The sequence below is a fragment of the Strix aluco genome, chromosome 1, assembly GCF_031877795.1.
Source record: "Strix aluco isolate bStrAlu1 chromosome 1, bStrAlu1.hap1, whole genome shotgun sequence".
NCBI classification, from domain to species: Eukaryota; Metazoa; Chordata; class Aves; order Strigiformes; family Strigidae; genus Strix; species Strix aluco.
This window is the reverse complement of record NC_133931.1, coordinates 145,548,537-145,569,758: the sequence shown is the minus strand read 5'-3', so window position 1 is coordinate 145,569,758 and position 21,222 is coordinate 145,548,537. Positions and strand designations below refer to the sequence as shown.

The 21,222-nt window shown below is 40.3% G+C and overlaps 1 protein-coding gene across 2 annotated transcripts in view; it reads right to left on the bottom strand.

The window, feature by feature from the left end:
- LOC141934208 (ubiquitin-conjugating enzyme E2 E2) overlaps positions 1 to 20,952 on the bottom strand; it is a 219,983-nt gene extending 199,031 nt beyond the window's left edge. Inside the window, exons 1-3 of one of the 2 annotated variants that reach the window (XM_074849548.1) lie at positions 20,686 to 20,952; positions 16,083 to 16,271; positions 7,916 to 7,966 (exon numbers count right to left, since the gene is read on the bottom strand). In XM_074849548.1, the coding sequence (XP_074705649.1) occupies positions 7,916 to 7,966; positions 16,083 to 16,258 (227 nt within the window). In that variant the 5' untranslated portion in view covers positions 16,259 to 16,271; positions 20,686 to 20,952. The remainder of the gene's footprint in view (positions 1 to 7,915; positions 7,967 to 16,082; positions 16,272 to 20,685) is intronic. The other variant, XM_074849554.1, reaches the window with a different exon arrangement.
- Positions 20,953 to 21,222: the final 270 nt, after the last annotated feature.

Below are 21,222 nucleotides of genomic sequence, written 5' to 3'. Positions count from 1 at the left end.
TTTTTTTCTTTAATAGATTTCCAAGGAGAGAGGAAAACACCATTTTTTCTTTCGAAGAAATAAGAGGTACACAATAGCATTCAGGAAATAACATGAATTTGTGAGATGCTTTTTTCAAGTTTTCTTAAAAAGGAAATAATTTTTAGGTATTACATAGACGATCAGAGTTCAAATTTTGATCAAATGTGTGTGTACTGAAGACGACAGCATTAGGCACTTCTGAGATTTGTGCCATTTATTTAAGGAAACAAATACTTCATTATCAGTAATGCTGTCAGACCCAACCAACAGACAAAGCACCTTCCATTTCCCCCATTTATTCAATAATGAGCAATTTACTAAAGGGTAATGAGTTGCTAATAAAAGCATGTTTCTTACACAATTATCATGAAATGGCAGTGACTGCTTGTTCAGTGCAATAGTACCTACTACAGCCACACTTTCAAGTAACTCTGCTCTACCAAATTTCTGCAGAGAAATTGATCTTTACATAGTTTTTATACAAGACATTAGTCTACATTTAGGAAAAAAAAAAAAGGGAAAAACCCCACAGAAATAGCTAACTAAATATACAAGCTACATAGTTAGGTATTTTTTTTGCAAAGTGTCCTAATAATGATGCAAAGTCTCAGCCAACGTAGTTTTGTTTCCCTTGCTGGCAAGCAATGAGTTTATTTAACACACTTATTTTAGGATTTGGTGGGGGGAGAGGGTTTTTTGGTGTTTTACGAGGGCTGTCTTGAGGAAATTACAAAAACATACATATATAATATCAGTTTTATGTTATAAACCAAGTTCAGGCTCACAGGGAAAAAAAAAAAAAAACAACACAACAACTTTGTTTAGCTATGTAGGAGAGGGCAAAAGAAATGTCTGTGGAAGGTAGTCTGAAAATGCTGGAGCTGAAAGCATTGGGGATTGCCCTTGTACTTCCCAGGAGACTGACTTACAAAGACCAACCGCAACTCGATATGAAACCACTAGAAGAAAATTTCATCAAAGTGTTTCTTCTTATCCTTGTTACAGTCCTCCACTCCACCTTCCCCAGACTTGCAATTTAAGCTTTACTAATCTTGTACACCAAGCACATTGCAAGTATCAAGGATCCTTTCCATGTCCATCACAGGCTCCTTTTTGGGCACTTTTCTGCCCTTTCCTGCTTCAAGGAATGTGTGATCATCATGATCCCTCCTTATGCCCCAATCTCCACTTATTTCCCTGCTTCAGCTGTCCCATGGGATGTGCTCTGGCATCCCCCTGGCCTTCCAAATCTTCACTCACACAGTACTTGCTGAAGTACTCTTATTCTTTTCTAATACTATTTTCTCTTTTCTTTTCCTCCTGGGAGAGAAGTTGTCATCATTCAAAAACTGGGAGAACTGGCAGAAATCATGTGGAGGTATTGTTATGCTGGGAGGTATTAATGGGTGTTGTCAGCCAGTTCCTTACTTCATCATGAGTGAGTGAAGTTGCCAGTCCTGGCAAGCAGCCAGCGGCAGGCTCCCTTTACTGTCTTTTTTTTTCCCCTTCCCGTCTTCATGAAAGTTGCTAAGGTTTCTAGCCACCAATGCCCGCAACACATACTGAAGGTTTTAGTGCTGCGTCTAATCAATCCTAAAATCACCCCATGACTGCAAGCAGAAATGGAATAAAGTAGATATTCAGAATTCAGTTTATTCAATGAAAAAAGAAAAAAAAAAAGCTTAGTGTTGTCTAATAATTTTTCATATTCAAACGTATCAGATCACTAAAGAAATATCAGCTATATTTTAGATGGCCTTCCAAGGACACTGCATCTTGACCCATGAAAAGAAGCATCTGTGCATTATTTTTTAAAAATAGGTGCTTTGTGAACACTATGACATTGAAAGGTCACTTTTACAGTGAAAATAAATAGATATTTTTAAAAAGTGCTTTAGTACAGTTACATGCTTCAGACCTTAAAGCACAAGTGACTCTGTCCTGCACTGTCTTAAAAGAAAATAGCTAAAGGAATTAAAAGATTACATATTAAAAAGTAACCTGACACTTTTCATCTGAGGTACTTCAAGGTAACATATCTAAAAAACCCACCAGTTATAAAAAACAGGCAAGCTAACTCAAGTGATAAAATACAGTATAGTTGCTATTATAAAATATAATCCCAGTGCAATCCTTAACTTGCATGTTTTTTGGGATTGCTTCTTGCTGCTTTTGAAGCAGAAACGGAATCAAAATTAAAAAATAAAGCAGTTGCAATGAGCACTTAAATACATTTTACATTCATTCTTAACCTCAAATGAACGTCAATACATCACAGATTTAAAAACAGGATTCTGCACATTAATATCAACTGCTTCTATGACTATCTTTTTGATTAAGTTTTGCTGTTTGCTGTAAATTCTTAAGAGGCCTAGCCAGACAAAGAAATATACAATTTTCTGTGTCACCATTTTCTCTAGAAGGTTATAGAAAACTAGCAACAGATCAAAGTAAGCCTATACAGACAGAAGGTGAACTCCATGGGTAACATAATGTAACAGGAAGAGAGACCAAATTCATACCAAGGAAGCTGGAAATGTTTGTGAGGAAAAACATTCAAAGAAAGCATTCCTTATTCCAGTTTTCATCCCGCTCACACATTAGCATCACATGCATCGCAGTCATGTGCCTATGGCAACAGACTGATGCATCCCTAACTCAAACAATCAAAATCATTGATTGCAGTTCCTTTTAAAATAAAAATATAAGCGGTTAGGTCTTGGGAATTTTTTCCACTTGAATTTTGTGCCTAGGTCCTCCTTCAGTGAAATCCCTGCAAGAAAAACAGGATTAAGCCTTTCTTAAGCCAGAGGAGCCACTATACTCCCCTACTCCTTAAGTGATACGACAACCACGAGTATGCTAATCACCTTTGAGCTTCCAGAGTTTTAGGAAGGAATCAGCAAATAAAAGACATGCTGTTCTGTGCCTATGCTGCCTTGAAGTTTCTTCTTTAGTTACAGAGTGAGGAAGCACCTCGCTGAAGTAGCCTGTGTGTTCTTCACAAGAGTAAAAATAACTCAACAGGCATCTAAAGGTAGTGAAATAAGTAGTGGACACACCTAAGTGGATGCAGTGTTACTGAGCAAGTGCTTAATGCTATCAAAATGATTACATAAACTCTCTATGCAAGCTAAAGGAGACTAACCAAGAGATGCAAATTTAGGTTGAGCAAATTGCTTTAAAAACAGAATCCTTCCAGCACCCAAGAGGAATTGGCTTTGCATTTGGTGAAGGCATTGCTCTGCTTTCTCCAAATATTTTCACGTTAATTCAAACATTTTAAGGAAACATACACAGCCAAGATTATTCAGACCCCACCCCCAAGTCAAACTGATGTTGAGAGCATATGATCTGGAAAACCGTAAGGCATCTCTTTGCTCACCTTGGAAAGCTATGTGAGTGTCCATGTGCTTGTGTGTGTGTGTGCACACAGGGAAGAGGGGAAGCCCTCCTTAATAAGTTCCTTGAATGAGAGGGAAGGAAGGATACTCGAGTAGGCCAGGGCAGCATGACAGATACGTGCTGTACCTGCTGCTCTAGTTCCCTACACTTCTATCTCTCTGCATCGTAGAGCAAGGCTGACAATCTTTTCCCTTCCAGTCTTCCCATGAAACTGTGCTAACATTTGTTTTCTGCTCTTGACACTCCTTAGCTTCAAAGTAGCACCAGGCAAGAGTTTAAACAAATGGCTCCAAGAACAATACCTTAAATTGATGGAATTCACATAGAGTTGTGAAGATCCTGTCCTCACCATTTCAGCAAAATCAGTCAGAGCAATATTGAACAAGAATGTTGGACTCCCTACAGTCATTAACAGCGCAAGAGGCATCCATGAGGCATGTTGACCTCTCTCCCTAAGCCAAGTTGAATAATTTGCCATTCCACTTGGCTCTTCACTACAGCACCCCAAAAAGAACTGTGTTTTAAGTCTTTTCAGTGTGATTAGTTTTCACAAGCAAAATACTAGGATCAGGTATGTTGGCTGTTTATCAATTTTGCAGATCGTATAAGAAGCAAGGAATTAATGTAATGATTCCAGACTAATAGAAGAGATAAGACTACATGCAGGGTTTTAAATTGATTGTTTTGGAATGAGAACCAGTCAATTTACCCACTAAGCTGCACAGCCCTTTAAAGTATATTTCTGAGCCTCAAGCATCAACCATATTGCTACAGGGAAAAACAAATAAAATGTATAACACATAAAAGGAATTGCAGTAAATACACAGAAAAGAGAAGAATAGTGACAAATGTGCTAGAGAACATCAAAAGAAAACACAAAGTGGAAGACAGGTAACAACAGTGACTTAATAGGAAAATTTTGAGCAGTTGCTCCAAGTGTTGTCCATAGAGAGCTGCTATTTGCTTTGTGCTGGCTCTCCTTGTTTCCAGCTGCTAAGTTCACATTGAAAGAAGCTAAAAATACATTAAATTCTTCCCAAATATTATTTTCTCATGTAAGCAATTGGTGTAAGTTGCCACACAGATGTTGTTCTCTTGCCAGCGAGAAGGAAATAGTATACAATGCCGACAATAGAAGTTGTATTCTATGAAACCTATTGTCTTGGACAAGATGCAGTCCAAAATGTGGGAAAGTTTGGAAAGGCATTTTTTTAGCTACAAGAATTCCCAAGTATTCCCCTCTCCCAGCAAGGCAATATATGAAAATGATACTTAAAGATGAGGTTTTTATTGCCCGCAAAAAAAGGTATGCTCTGCACTACTCAGAGGCGTACGTGCAACATTTCTAGCAATCAAGCTCTGGTATTTCAATGAGGAGGAAAAAAAAAAAAGAGAAGAGTGGCAAACGTCTACAATTTAGGTATACTGTCTGCTGACAAACTAAAATTTCACAATGCTGCAGATTTAAAATACAAACGTACCTGCTTAGCATTCAAGACTCTCCTTGACAGTAAATTCAGCTCTATACAAAAGTAAAGGGTGGGGTGGGGAGCGATGGGGCACAACACATACCAAAAAACATCCCGTTCTTTCTGTTAAATGTTAAGTATAACAGGCTTTTTATGACATGCCTTCCTCCAAAAATATCAATGATTATACTGCTCAACTCCCACACGCCCCCCAGCTTGACTTTTTGACGCTTAGAATATTATACATTCTCAGTCCTGAGGAATGATCCAAAGTTTGTGGAGTCAAGAGGATTCTTTCCATTGCCCAGAACCCAAACTACAGAATATGAACACCTAGGGAGGCAGGCAACTCTGATTTCTCATAAAGTTAAATCTTCTGTTAAAGACAAATGTGACAGATTTTTTTAGGACCTCTGAAATCCACAGCCTTCCAGAGTTTTGGAAAGATGCTGCAAGTCGCAGCAGTGATAATGTGCCAACTACAAGGCACATGTGTGAGCAAGACTTTTTTTGTCTTCCAGACAAACAAGAAGATTATACAGCCTATTCTCTTCATGGGGATGAGGCGGGGGAAGTGTTAAGATTGCAGCTGCTGCAGGAGTGGAAGCTGCAACTCCCTTGGAGCTTGTACCAACTGTGTAGCCTAGCATGCCATTAAGGGATGCTACTGTACTACAGACACTGTTCCATTTTGGGTTTTTTCCTGAACGAGACAAACCTGAAGCTTTGGCCTGCTGTAGTTAACGGAAAGTCTTGCAACACATCTTGCAATATTTCACCCAAGTTCCAATTCAGCTCAACATCCTGCCCATCAGAACTTCCTAAATAACTACTTAGAGAGTATTCTTGAATAATACAGCTTTCCGTCATGTCTTCTGTGACATTTAGTTTTGAGATTTATCACATTCCTATTGCCCAATCATCATTATTTTATATATAAAAGAGGACGCATAGTGAAGGTAAGCTGGAATCACAACCATTTCAAGTAGCCTACATCTGTAAGGAACTTATCTTTATGAAATCTTATAACAATGATCTGAATTTCACTAAAAACAAGAAAGAATGTATCAATACTTTAGGGTAAGATATACTGTACTATAGCTTGGCTTTCTTCATTATGCTGAAGAATCCTATCTGGCTGATGTATTTATTTTGTAATGTTTAACTATAATAGAAAATAGATGAAGTTCAAATGAAAACACTGTTTAGACTATGCCAACAGAGCATAAAACTAAATGAAGTGATTCCGTATGGACTATAAAAACATATTTGCTAATAGTAAAGTTACTAATGGTTATCTATCAAGATCACAACATGAAATAATTCTGCATCTTAAGAACAGTGTTAAAGCAGCAGACGCATGAAGTTAGATGTAATTTTTTGATTTTGCAAAACAGCATCATGCAGCGCACTTTATTGCTATTTTATCATTAGTGTAAATAATTCAAAAAACCCAGGGAATCTCCAGCTCACTTTTTTTTTTTTTTAAATTGTAAGTCACCAAAGGGCTTTCCACTAAGACAGCCAACGCTCACTTTACACTTGCTAGCAAAAGAAAATCAAGTAACAGTATCTTGTATACTGAAACAACTGCTTTGTTACAAAGGGAAGGATTCAGAAAACTAGAACAAATGACACTGCTGTAAAAACTATAAGCCTTTTAGACTCAGTTCAAAGACTTACGCATTCTTCTACAACAGACTGAAGTTTTATATTCATCTCAGCAAATCAGTCCACTAATAGGCATCAGTCATCAACACCTAAGTAAAGATCTGCCATATGAAACAGCTTTGATGTGATTGAAGGCTTGCGCACAGTCATAAGTATGACAGAACAGCTTAGCTATTAAAATGTTTTATCTAGCAAAGAACTGCTCATCCTAATTGACTGAAATACTCTTTGAACGCTATTATTGCAAGGCTACTTCACTACGCAGCGCTTTAGTACATAGCCACTTGACTTATATCTTGAGATCCAGCACAACCACATCAAATCTTGTTAGAATATTTTCTCACACATACTTTTGTCAAGAGACCAAAACAATAAAGCTGACTGTCATTTTTACTACCAGTTGCTTAGTTAATTCGATACTGAAACGTACTGGGATTCATTATAAAAGCTGCATGCAATCAGCCATTTCTATCAATCTTTCTTTTTACTGCACTAATAGAATGAATCCTACTAACCACATCAGTTGAAATGGGTTGGCAGGACTGGAGGGAAGCTATTCGTCTGCACTGAGCCCGACCGTGCACCGTGAGAGGTGCAGTGGCAGGGGCTCCTTTAAGCAGCGCTGTGCAGCCCTGGCCCAGCTCCAACACTGACCATATGTCAAGCTGACAGATAAGAAGCCCGAGACAGTCATCTGAAAACAACTGTATACCACCCCGGCTACCAGGCAGCGAGGGTTTCAAGGCCTACCTCATTACTCATCTCAAAGCCATGTTTTAAACACACCAAAAGTAAACGTACCTGACAGAAAAAAAAAACCAACCACCAACAAACAAGCACAAAGTCATTATTAGAAAGCCTTTGCAATGACATACTCTATTTCAGGAAGTTTCCACTGAATATCGTAATTGATCACATAAACACAGTCAGATTAATAATAGTTTGTGCCTATAACATTTTTCCTTCTCCATTATATTCACAGTGTGTTAACAATTTGCAAGAAAAAGGAATCAAACATACCAGCAACTGCCACCAATATTACATTTTACAGAATCAAACAAAATGCTATTGACATAATACCTCAAATGAAGTGTGATTTGATTTTTACCGTGTATCTACTAATGCATCATAGAGTTCATCAGTTTTTACCATTATTTTTGTCACCAGAAGCATGTCATATCAATTCCTTGTATGTAGGGAAACATGTTATCTATCAACTCATATTCCAAAATTACTAAGTAACCAGCACAAAGGAATATCTAAAATTTACTCTAGTCCCCTATGCAATTTCCATAATTTCATATATTCTATTTCCATATTCCAAATTAATAAAATCCAGGTGAACTTACCTACAGTTAGGAGGAGGGTCTAATGTAATTTCTGCAAGTTCTTTCTGAATTCTTAAGAGAAAAAAAAAAAGGTTATCAGGACTTTTTTGCAACATATTTCTTTCAACTTTATGAACATTTCTACAGCAATCAATAGTAATAACCCACAATTCTTATAATTTCTGATGGAAAGCTGATATTATACGGTTTCATGAAACTGCTCGAGAAAATGTGGAATTAAAAATCAAATCTCTTCTGAAAAATGAGCCTCCAGTCTGGGACAAGTTATGCCATGAGCAGTCACCTAGAAAATCCCAGTTTTTCTACAGGTTGGGGTTCTCAGCTCCTTTGCTCACTTACACAACAATTAAATGGCTCATAAACCCTCCTTCTCTATTTCCCCTCTGCCTCTATGTCTCATAGCTCTTGCTCTCCAAAATATTTAGCTTCGTAACGTATCTTGTACTGACCCCCAACTTCACAGGATAGTTGTCTCTCACCCTCCTGGGAAAAGCCCACCCCAGTCTTCTCTACCTCTTCCTAGGTATTCGTGGGCTGCTACCAGGTCCCCCCAAAGCCAATCCTCAAAGTGAAGCGCTCCAGCTCCCTGGCCAGGCTGGGGACCTGCTGCTGGACTTGCTCCAATGAGTGCCTTCTTTGTACTGGGGGGCCCAAAACTGGGTACATGTTATTCCAGATGCAGTCTAATGAGAGCTGAGTAAAGGGAGATAAATCACTTTCATCTACCTACTGACTATGCTCCTGTTAATACATCCCAGGAGGCAGTTAGCCTTTGTTGCTGCCTCACATTGAGCTTGCTGTCTCTCAGGGCCCCACGTCCTTCTCCGCAGAGCTGCTACCCAGCCTGTATTGTTACAAGGGTTAGTCCTTTCCACATGCGTGATATTACATTTGGCCTTGTTGAATTTCAGGCGTTTCCTGTCAACCCTTTCTTGCAGCCTGCCGAGGTCCCTCTGAGCAGTAGCCTGGCCCCTGCATGTACCAACTGCTCCCCTCTAACTTGTCATCTGCAAACTTGAGAGTGCACTCTGCCACATCCTCCAGGTCACTGATAAAGACGTGAAGCTGGGCAGGTTCAGTACAGATTCCTGCAGCAATGCACTCCTTAGATGCATCCTGCCAGACTTCTTCCTCCAGGCAGAGCAACTTCATTGTTAAGGATTTCTGGATATTCCCAGCCTGATGCTCCCATGCCCAGTCCTTGAATTCCTGATCTCTGCCACATCTGGCAATATGGGCTCTTTTCCCTTACACCAGTGTCTGCATGAGAGCCAGCATCTTGCCCTCTGAAGAAATTTAAACATACAGAGTAGGAGTTTACAGAGTTCCCAAAGGAACTTGTAAGAGTTTACAGTTCCCAAAGACTTGCCAGAGTATGATGCCATAAGCAGGACTGCGATGGCCACCTTCCCTACAAACTACGCCCAAGGCTTTTTAATAGGCTACTCCAGTGCAAAATCATGAACATTTAGAGGGAGGAAGGAAAAGAAAAACAATATAATGTACCCTCACATTTTCTTCTTCCCCTATCCTTCACAAGATTTCATGTACAGGAACAGATTGCTATTCCTCTTATTCCCTACATTAAGAAAGAAAACCTGCATGATAATACCACTCAAATTCCTGAGACACATGCTCAAGCCACAACCCAGAAGTTCAGGCCTGACCTGAAGTACACACATATCTTGTTAAAAATGACTGTCACCCATTTTGCACATAAATACAGGGAAAGAAAATGGTTTATAAAAATAAACATTCAGGTATATTGGCATATATAACATAAAAATGAGCAGTTTAATTCCCTATATAATGTTAAGATCCAAAAACAATCTTACATGCTAAGGAGTCTCACAGCCACTATCAAAATTCCCCTTATGCCACTACAGGTTGATTTTATGGCCACAATGAATAAATGAACCAAAGGCAGTAGAGGAACTGGCCTGAACCAGAAACTCCAATCCTTTATCATTCACATTCTGAAATAATTAGGACATAAGTGGTCAAGATTTGTAGGTAGAGGTAATAAACGTTTATTAGCACAGCCGATAGAGTTGAAAAGATAAAAACACTATTTCAGATGCTTAGCTTTTCTTCTAACCTCTATGCACCCCAACTCCACATCCACACACAATAGATACTCCTGCAGAGGGGAAAAAATTCAATGTTCATTTGCTTTTTCTACTCATTGAAATATTTACATCTCCAGTACGTAGAATTTCCCCAATAAATATCATTCCTTTCCTGTAAGAATACAGGCAGAGGCTGCTTAATCAATATTTGCAGCAGGTCATTGCAGTAACACTGAAAATCCACCACATTTTTTAAAAGGGAAAATCTGATTAGTGAAGTCTAAGCACAACAAACATGTTGCTTTTAAAAAGTTACTCAATTTAAACAATCCCAACAGTTCACACCTTTTAGAAGGGAGATCTTGCAAGTGTGGGAGATGCTTAAAATATTTCTTCTGTATATCTCAAATTTCTACTGTGTTTTTGAAATTTATACTATCACAAATTCAAATCACAGAAAACCTAGGTAGCATGGAATCTCCTTCAATGTCATGTTTTATGGCTTGTTTTGCTTTTTTCTGCCTTTTGGGAAGTTACAGAATGACGACATTGAACTTCTATAGAATCAGGGATTATTCCTTTGCTTTACATATAGTAGTAAGAGCAGTTAATGTTTCATTACATTACAATGAGTCCAAGACACATCAAGAATGGACTGACAAGTGCAGCTTAAGTCCTAGAGCAAAAACCTTCCATTCTTCCTCTTAAATCCTAGCCCCTGTCCCTTCCGTTCTTAAAACAAAAAGGTACAGAGTTCTCTCCTTTTCTCCCTCCGTTCTAGTTCAACTCAAAATTTCTAATGCCGAGAGCACTAAAATGGTCCTTTATCAAGCTTTTCCTATGACTGAGCAAACAAGAACAAAATACCTTTCTGCTTCAAGCGATAATTGATCAGATGGTACTTACTATTTACATTCAAAAGTTCTAATTGCTTTTGCAGGCATCTAAGATAAAGAGATGTTTCATTCATGATTAGTTTTATACAAACAAGATACAACATACTAATACGATATATTCATAAATTGCTCCTCAGCAAGTTACCCATATTTATTCTCCTACTCTGTGGCATTCCAAACTAAAATTAATATATACACCTTACACCTCTTTAGTTGCAACCTTAATCTACCTTGCATTCATGCTGAGAGCACATTCATAAACAGTTTCTGTAGAGCAGCTGACATGCAATAGCTTGTTCACATGTCAATGCATTCAAAGTTACAATTAAATCGTCAGACAACATCCCAGAGAGCCTTGCACTGATAGAGACCTCCAGTGTGCAAGCTGGCCTTTGTCTGCACGAGTTACTCCACTGCTCTGGCACTAGTTTTGTATCTCCATTGAGTTGCCCTCAGAATCTGGCATAGGAGAGGGTGTGCCTCACTTCCTTCACAGACCACAGAGGGTTCACCGCAAGAATATGTGGCTTCTGGCAACAAAACATTTTTGCAGGGTCCCTTTTTGCATCTCTTTCTTTGGATTTTCTGCCTCGGTACAGTTATGTTTAACTGTGTCAGAGAGGAAAAAGGACTCTCATTTAAAATAATTATTTTAAACTAACCATTACTAAACTAAACTAAATCATTATATTTAAACTAATGACATATCGGTTTACTATATATTGGGGAGTGGGGTGATGGCAGGGAGAGAAGACCTTGATAGTAATCAAAGCCCTGGGCTGTACACACAGGACACTTAATTTGCAATGTCGGATCTGATACTCTTTATTTGGTCTTAAAGAAGTCTTTTGACTCCTCTTTCTCATAAATATATATATATACACACACAAAAACATTTTTTCCCTCCATTTTACTAACAGAAAAGAACAATCATAGTTGCCTTCCAGTAATAGTGCAAAGGTTAATCTGCCCCTAAATTCAGAAGCATGAAAGTACATTGCAGATTTCAAATATTATTAATTCTCAGAGACACATATTTACTGCTGTTCCAAGCCTAGGGGGACTGTGTTGTTTCCTTCATGAAACAGTTAAAGTTCTCTAAAGCTAAGAGAGAACTGAACATGTCAGAGGATTTCCCAATATGATTAATAGGAAAAGAAGGAAAATAAAGGACTATAGGACAACAAGCTATTTTAAAATACATGCCTCTTTATCCATAAAAGCCAGGTGAACCAATACTCCATACTAAAGAATATGCTAATCAGAAAATACTAAGAAATGCAATCACTGGTATGTATTTCAATCTTATATAAACTGTGACTGAGCAGGAAATCGATCTAAAGATGGTTAGATTCATGCTGGAGGAAAAGAAATAGTCTCGCCTCCATACTAGATGCACAATAAATGACAAAAATATTTCTTATAAGAAAAAGCACTCCATATATTGCCATCATATCCAACATGCTAAATATAATTTCCAGATTCCTTGAAAATAGTGCTGTGATAAAGTTCTCTGAGAAAAAAAGAGGGGAAAAAAAAAGCTTATTTTTATTTTGTTGAATTTCAAACAAATTTAATCCATTATCTATTCACTGCTCCTTAAGGTTGTAACTTCTTTCAATAAAGAAAAGAAAAGATTACAAATAAAGTTTTAAAGTTCACAATTCATTGTGAGCACAGATATTTATAAAAAAAATTCTAGGACTGGACCAAAGGTTGACAGATTTTCAACTATCAACTTCAGAAGCCAAGCAAAACAATACATTTATTTGTTGAGCTACTATGTCAGCCAAGAATGGTTACACTTCTCTCAATCCAAAGGTCATGCTAAGATTTGCTACTTAAGAGGTAACAAGATGCCTGCTGTTTTCAAGGACAGCAATTCAATTCCGTGTCTGAACTGTAATTGTGATATGCAGCGAGTTTCTCAATCTTGACATGTTAGGTAAGAAAGGTTGCTATTTAAGGTGATGCCCTCTGGGTGTGGAAAATTGAAGGACTGGTACACTGTATGACATATGCTGTAAGCTATTACACCTGTATAGCAGCTAGTCCTAAGAGTATTAACAGCGAAGGATGGCATGTGATGGCATTCTGCCTTCTTAGTGCCATCTATAGCTATGTGAACAGAAGAAATTCCATATCTTAAAAACAAAAATCTTACTCAAATATAAATTCAAGTGGTTTCATATAGCCTCCATAATCAGATCATTTTGGAAAGCAGTAAGCTGCGGGAGAAGTATATTCACACATAAGACATGGTGGCAGTTTACTTTTACACAAGCAAAATTCAGCACACTGCTAAGTCTTGATTTATATAAAACCTAATGCTACCGAAAATTCTTTAAATCTAACTGACTACATAAACATACAAATAAAAAGCAGAACATAAGTCTTCCAAATACAGATGCACAAATCTTCATTCTAATCCAAGATATACAGTAGGTAACCTAATGTAATCCAAAAATACTGTGACTACAATTCCATATGAATGAAAAAGCTTTCCAAGTGAGAAAATGTGACTTCCAAATTCAGGTTAGAATCGAGTCTGTAGTCTGTGACTTTAGCTCCAGTGCTGCGTTAAACTTGCCAGTGTTCTCTACTCTAAACAGGAATTAAGGAACCTTGATCAAAGAAGCAACTGCAGTACACTCTTGTTTTGGGTTTATACTGATTTTAGCAGAGTTGACTGCTTTAACTGTAAGGGAGTTATTAGAGGGAACTGCATAGTGAAACACTTAAGTGAAGATTATTGTGACTTTAGAGTAATGCCATACAGAATTCAATGCCACAGAATTCAAAGCTAGAAAAGGAAAAAGTTGCTAAGCATATATTCAGTCTTTTTGCACCAGGACAGCTGAATTACTTCAATTTATTTCAATTTTTAAAAGATAACTTTTTAACCTGGTCTAGAACGACATTCCCATTGAGGGAGTATAGCCTTATTCCCACACTATTATTCATTTCTAATGAACAAAAGTAATAATATTACTATGAAGATATTGTACATAGACAGTTTCTATAATACTTATCACATATTGTGGACTCTATGCCATTTTTCCTTCCCTCCTTCCTTCACATTACTCCTCCCCTTTTTATCCTCTGCTTTAGTTTCTGTTTTTCCTTTCTTGAGTCATTACCAATTTTAATTAAAAAGCAAAGAAACAAAACCTGTAATATGAAAACCTGGCCAGATGAAGACTGTTTATAGAAATGTTCTATATGTTGTTTAAATGTTCAATTCTAACACAGTGACAAACCACCCACAAAGGAAAAAATACTATGACACTAATAAAAAAACCCTGTTACTATAAAAACCATGTTGCTGTGATCCTTCTACAAAAGGCTATGACAACCAGCACTTCTAAAACACATTTCTTTCAAAAATATTATTTATTGTTCACACATCTACAGAACTCTTATAAATCATCTTGGCTTTTAAAATGCATAATCAAAGGCTTTCCTTCAATATTAGTACACATGTGAAACTGGCTTTAGAGTCTAACTGGCAAACGTACTGATGTCAGCAACTGGCATAATTAGTTTCAGCAGAACCATAAGCAGATATGATTAAACTTTAAAAGGTTTAAGTAATTTTATCACTGTGAAACGCTTGTTGATAAAAGCTCTAAGCTTTGAAGATACAAAGCTAAGATTAATAGACCAATTCCTGACATATCGTTATTAATTTTTTAATAGGATAGTGTCCGCAGGCCCTTGTCAGAATTGTGGCATCATTACACTAGGCATTGTACAAAGTTCAGAATACACAGACTCTTTCCTAAAAATGTTAAAAACTGTATTTTATGACCCTAAAAGTCATGACTAGTCTAATATTCCTAATATTTAAAAAATAACAAAAGCAGGAAGCAGACAAAAGAAAAGAAGACCAGAAACCATAACGGCTGTGAGGATTAACTACACGAATAGCATCATGGTTTGAAGTGAAAGCTGGATTGTTTTTTTTTTTTTTCTTTTAGTCATAAAAGGAAACATGGGCAAGCTTTGCCGGCCATCCTGTAAGTGATACGACTAGGTAATCTAATTGTGTCATAGTAGGAATGGGTCTTCAGAAAGCATTTCCCTGGGGAAGAAAAAAAGAAGAAAGCTAGCTGTACGGAAGGTATCTATGGCAGAAGAAAAGCATGACAATACCTCACTGGAAAGACAGAAGAGACCAGTTCAGAAAAGTATGTAAATGGTAAGGGACAGATTAAGCCAAGACAAAGACTTGCATTCTGAAGAAACGTACACGCACATTTATATACCAGTATTTACAGACTCCTACTACATGCATATGTTATAAATTATGGCAACAGGGCCTTGATGCTTCTCCTTTACCACAGCACCATAGTGGCACAACTCCAATTCTTGTAGTTTACGCAGCCTTGAATTAGCAAAGAAACAGGATCTGAGAATTCTGCATCAGGACAGTCCACAGAATTGGTCTCTTGTCAGATAATTTTAAAAGTGTTTTTTAACTTCAATCACTATAACCCCATTTGAATTCCGTTGTGTACACTAACACCCCTACGTGTACTAATGGAGCAACACTAAGCTGTAAATTCCTTCTGTCTGGTCCAAGCAAGACAACAGTTATCTGGAGATTGACGTAATAGAACAGAATAATTTAAATAGCTATTCTACAAACCCACCTTTCCTCTCAAGCAGAAAAGAGAAGGAGAATAAATGGGTATTAAAACAGACCACAGTTTAAAGTAATGAAACCAACATGCATTTGTTGTTCACTCAAATATTTCTGACCTGACCATCTGGGAAAAGGAAACACAGTACTTTACAGCAATAGGTATTATGGTAGTCCTAACATGCTGAGTTACTGAACTGTCTGAAATGTTTATGGTTAATTAACTGTAAGTTACACTGACAAGTTTCAACATCAGTCATACATACACATACAGAGATATATTTTATAAGGCTACAAAACTGTCTGAGTTTTACTAGCAATAAAAAAATGTCAGCTTTTATCATGCAAGCTACTATTAAAACCATGTGAAAGAGCCAATCTGTCAAAGAAAGGAAAAAAGTATACAGGTCTCATTATTGTGACCAGTCTCAAAAGGCTATTACACTGACATAGTAGTGTTATAATAAAACAATAAGAAAATTAATACACTGAGTCAATACATACATCTGATGGTCAGCTGAAAAAAGAAAAATAAACAGCCAGAAAGAACACTGTACCTTTTAGCACTAGTTGACAGCTTAGCAGCTGTTTTGCTTGATATTTTGCCCTCTTTTTTCTTGGGTTGAACTTGCTCCCTTTCTTGTTCCTGCTGAACACCTTCACGCTGATCTCCATCAGAGCTGCCTCCACTAGTGCTTGGACTATCATCAACTCTCTGCCCCTCTGTAGACATGGCAGATGCTGCACTGAACAAAAAACAAACAACAAACGTTAGCTTTTTCAAAAGAAACTGTTCAATAGTATTTCTTACATGCCAAAGATTTATGTCTTTGTCTTAATACATAATGCTTGTGTTAGAGACTTCAGTAATTTTAGTAATGAAGAGTTTTGCCATAAGCATCTTAACAATAATTCAGACAGTTGGTCATTTTAAACCCCATACCAAACAAATAATAAACCCTTATATATATGAAAAGCATAAGTTACTGTAGTTAAGCAGGAAACATAATTCTGCAAGTATAATACCATTCACTGTGAATAATATTTTTCAACTGCTCGGCAATATCATGAGTTAGCTACCTCATCACTAAGCCACCAGTTCAAATCTAGCATAGTTTGTTAAAAACTAAGAGCTGTTACTATCTTAAGACTCTCTGTTATCCCATATGAAATAGATTTGTGGGCTCATTGGGTTTCCACATTACAAAATCCACATCTTGGCATGCTCGATGGAAACATTCACAGAACCAAAAGGCACTAACACAGGACTGTTTGTATTTACTAAAATGGTAGAGCCGTAAGCACACTGGTAGAGGATATAAGGAAGTGTTTTCCTGACCAATTCTGTTCAGGCAACAGGAGGCAACAAAGCTGTCAGAGAATGAGAGTGACAAGAAATCTTGGTATATTTCAGAAGTCAATGCTTTATTTACACACTTCTGATACTAGTTATACTATTTAAAATGAAGGAAGAAGTGAAAATAGCTAACAATATGCTGACAGATGAGGAATTACAGGCCCACTGTTACACCTGTCATGACTTCTCAAACCGTTCTAATGAAGGGCAGATGTCCATGAAAAACTCTTACTGAATTAGCCTACGTGGTGGCAATGACTGTTAGAAAATTTTACGCAAAAAACCCAACCCAAACCCAGAAGGTCTTTCCTTTAACTCCAAACCTGTAGTTTATATATGTATTTTATATATCTTCCACTAGAGATTTTAATAAAATAACTGCCTTCAAAGCACACAGGCCCAAACGTTACTTGCTTAACACCCACGCAACCCCCATGTATCTGGGTGGTTTTCTGATCGAATCTGTCTGAACCAAGAATTTCCTCTTTCATACACCAAGAGTTTTAAATTGCTGTGAACTTCGACTTGCTTCTCCTTCTACCTATGCACAAAGAACAAAACTATTCACCTTGACTATTATATGTTTTAATACTCTCTCAAGGGACAATAATGAGATTGTAGGCTCAGATTCAACTGTGCTCATTCAGTGGATTAAACAAAGTTCATCTCCCTGAACATATTTATGGAAAGAGACAACAAAGGAAAAGTAAAGTAACATCAATGCCAACAGAGACGCTTTTTAAAAAGGTCATAAGTGTTCTAGTTATAGCTGCATGTAAGGAAATAAATTTACTCCTCTTCTGTAAAAGCCTTACCAAGATCTAATTCTATCCAGTAGTACACACTGTGGAGTAGAACAGCTAATCTTTTCAGGCATTATTGACACAATCCAACTGTCTTCTGGACGAATTAGATCTTTTTTGTCTAATTTATGAAGCTATACTGAGAAGGAAATCTGGAAGTATGGCATCCCTTCAAAATGTTTAGATGCTAGAAGAAACAGCAAGTAATAGCAAGTGATGGATATGGGACTAGGTTTCCCTTCATCAGCTTAAGCTACATTTTGGAATTTATAAATATATTTTTATATATAAATTATATACACAACACCTAGCCTGCTCACTGAAGTAACTGAAATAATGAAGAGTTTATGTCCTAAAATTAAAATACAAAATTTGTTCATTTTTAGAGAACAATTTTTCCTAGAGTACAGCTACATTATATTTAACATAATTCACATATTTTTGCAGGGTAATGTTTAGATATTTACATCCTGGTTGTCAGATTTTAAGATAAAAGCAACAGAAGATTTAGAGGTAATAAACCACAAAAGTATCTTATTCTGTCAAGTCAAAATATGCATTTAATAACTATAATGCAATTTTGATAGCAGGTACCCGTTTTCTTTGCTTCTACATACAGCTAAAACACAATTTCATCTTTTTTTATAACATTTTTGATGGCCTTTATTTACTCTAGATTTTAGTTCCAGTCTTTGCTTAATACATCTAGTTTTAAAGAGAAAAACTCTCTTCAAAATGTACATAGGCTTTAACACTGCAGGCCAGAAAGTTAAAAGCATATTTAATAAAGCCTATATGCACAGGACATCTGCTGTGAATAATCTTGGCTATAAATATTACTATTATCCAAAAACAACTGTATTCACTTAATAAGTTCAGGTTACTATCCAGCAGACAAACACTGTAACAGTAGCCCAGAGCATATAATTACTGTAACATGTAATGCCAGCATTTACAACAGGAAAATGCTTAAATCTGTCATTTGATGTCTGGCTAGTCTCTTGGGTTTTTTCCCTCTCTCCTTCTCTCTCTGTTCCCCTTTCTGACATCCAGGCAGTTCTTTCCATGCCCTCTCCCCTCATGATATCTGCAATTACAGAAATTTTGCATAGTTCAAGGGATGCTCAGTATCACAGCGAAAGTGTGTTTTAAAGGGCCTGAAGTTAGACACTTCAAATGTAGTCAAACTTAAAAGACACACACGTGAACAAATAAGAGAGTGGGGAAGAAAAAAAAAAAATCAACCAAGGGGATGACACTGTTAGGAAAACATTTCACTGACAGGAACAGAGACAGAGAAATACAAGATACTTCTTGAATCTGGACAGCCATGAGTGCGTTCACAACTGTCACACGGAGTGAGAGGAAAGACCCACGATGTCCAGGTCCCCAGCTGCCAGGCTATTCTACATTCAGACGAGGGTTGCTAACCTCCCTGCTGTTGTGCTGAGAAAAATGAGCAGAGGGGACAGAGGAAGGAGTGAAAGGGGACTTGAAAGTCTCTCCCTTAACGTGAGATGATTCAGCAGAGACACAGATTACAAGTGTAACTACAACTATCAATTCTAAGTGAAGAGTGTCCAAAAGATCCTGCTTCTGTCATACATATCCACCGGCACCTTCCCCTCCTTTCAAAATGAAAAAAAACCCAAAACCAAACCACAACAACAACAAAAAAAAAGCCAACCACCACCCCACAAAAAATAAAAAATAAATCCAGCAGTCAGGGACAGAGAGATCCTGGCAATGTGCAGATGGGTCCCTAGGGCAGCAAAGCTAGCGATGATGTCTTTCTAAAGCGGTCTTAATTTCCTATAAGCCAAGATAAATTGAATATTTCTGCAGGATCCACGAAGAGCAGCAACAGCAGCAGCCGCCTTACTTCATCTTCATTAGAAACCGTAAAGGGCAAAAGGACCAAAACATCACCGGAGGGGACGCAGAAGGACCCCGGTTTCTGGCCGGGCAGGGTCCGCCGCTGAGAGGGGCACCCCGAGGGACGGGACGGCAGCCCCGGGCTCCCACGGCCCCACGGCCGCGGGTGGGCACACACGGACTCGCCCGTCTCCCCCCGCCCGTCGGGGAGACCCAGCGTGGGGCATCGAGCCGTACCGGGGAGGGGCGGGGGGGCATGGGCACCCCCAAACGCCACCCGCACCCTCGCGGCCGGGCAGGCGGCGGCCGGGCCGGGTTGAGAAGTAGGAGACAGCCGGGGAGACGAGGAGGAGGAGGAGGAGGAGGAGGAGGAGGAGGAGGAGGAGGAGGAGACTGCAAGAGGAAGACGTCGGGGGCACATGAGGGAAGGGAGGGGGCTGGGCTGCGGGGCTCCTCGGGGCGCTCTGGGGGGGCGTGTGTGCCTCCCCAGGGGCTTCAGCCCGGGGCGCCCACCGCTGCGGCGGGGGGGGTGTGGGGGTAGTGTACCCTCGGGGGTCGGTCATGGGGGGGCGGGGGGGGGCAGAGGGTACCCCGGCTCCGGAGCGACCCAGGGGCACAGCGAGTGGCGACGGGACCACGCGATCGGCGCGGAGCGGAGCCGGGAAGGGGCGGGGGGGGGGGGGTGGGGGGGGGGGCGGCCGCTGCTCCCGCCCGCGGCGGAGCAAGCAGGACAAATGGACACGGAAGAGTTGCTGAAGGGGTGTGGGGGTGCTGAGGAGCAATGGAGGCTGGAGCGGTGACCGGAGGATGGATGGAGCCGCGGGGAGCGGTGGCAGAGATGCCGAGGTGGCGGGGGGCGGACGGGACTGTTGCTAAGAAAGGGCACGGCCGGGGATGACAAGTGGGGGAAGGGGGGATGCGGAGGGGGGAGGGGAGATGAAGGATGAAGGTAGAGACCGAGGGTCGCAGTTAAACGGGGGGGGGGGGGGGGGGGGCGCTGCCGTAAGAGAGGGATGGCGAGGGACAGGGGGACAGGAGCCTGTAGGGGGGAGGGGAGGCAGAGGGGGACCTAAGCCGGGGCAGAGGTGTACCCCGGGGCGGGGGGGGGGGAAGGACCGCCGCTACCTGCAGGCGAGCGCAGGTCTCTCTCTCGCTCTCTCTCTCTTGCTGGCGCCGGGCACAAGCTGCGGGACAATCCGCCGCGGTCGCCCCGACTCCGGCCGGGCGCGGGGCTGGGAAGGGGCTGCAGCCGCTCACGGAGTCATGAGCCCGCTCCCCCGCGCTCCTCGCCCCCCTCTTTCTTTCCCCTCTCTCCCGAGGAGCAGCAGCGGCAGCCGCTGCTCCTCCTGCTGCTGCTTCTCCCACCGCCGCCGCCGCCGCTCCTGCCTCCGCTGCCCGGAGAGAAGTGAAGCCGCTGCCGCGCGCGCGCGCGCGCCACCGCCGCCACCGCCTCCGCGCGCGCGCGCGCCCCCGCCCGCCCGGCGCCGCGCGCGCGCCCGCCAGCCAATTAGCCCCGGCGCTCGCGGTCCGCCGAGGGAGGGGCGGGGTGGGCGGGCGCGCGCGCGCGCTTTCGGCGAGGGGGCGGGGGGGGGAAAGTGACAGGCGGGCGGGGGGGGGGAGGGGGCGCGGGCGCGCGCGCCCGGGGGTGCCGCTGGAGGCCGC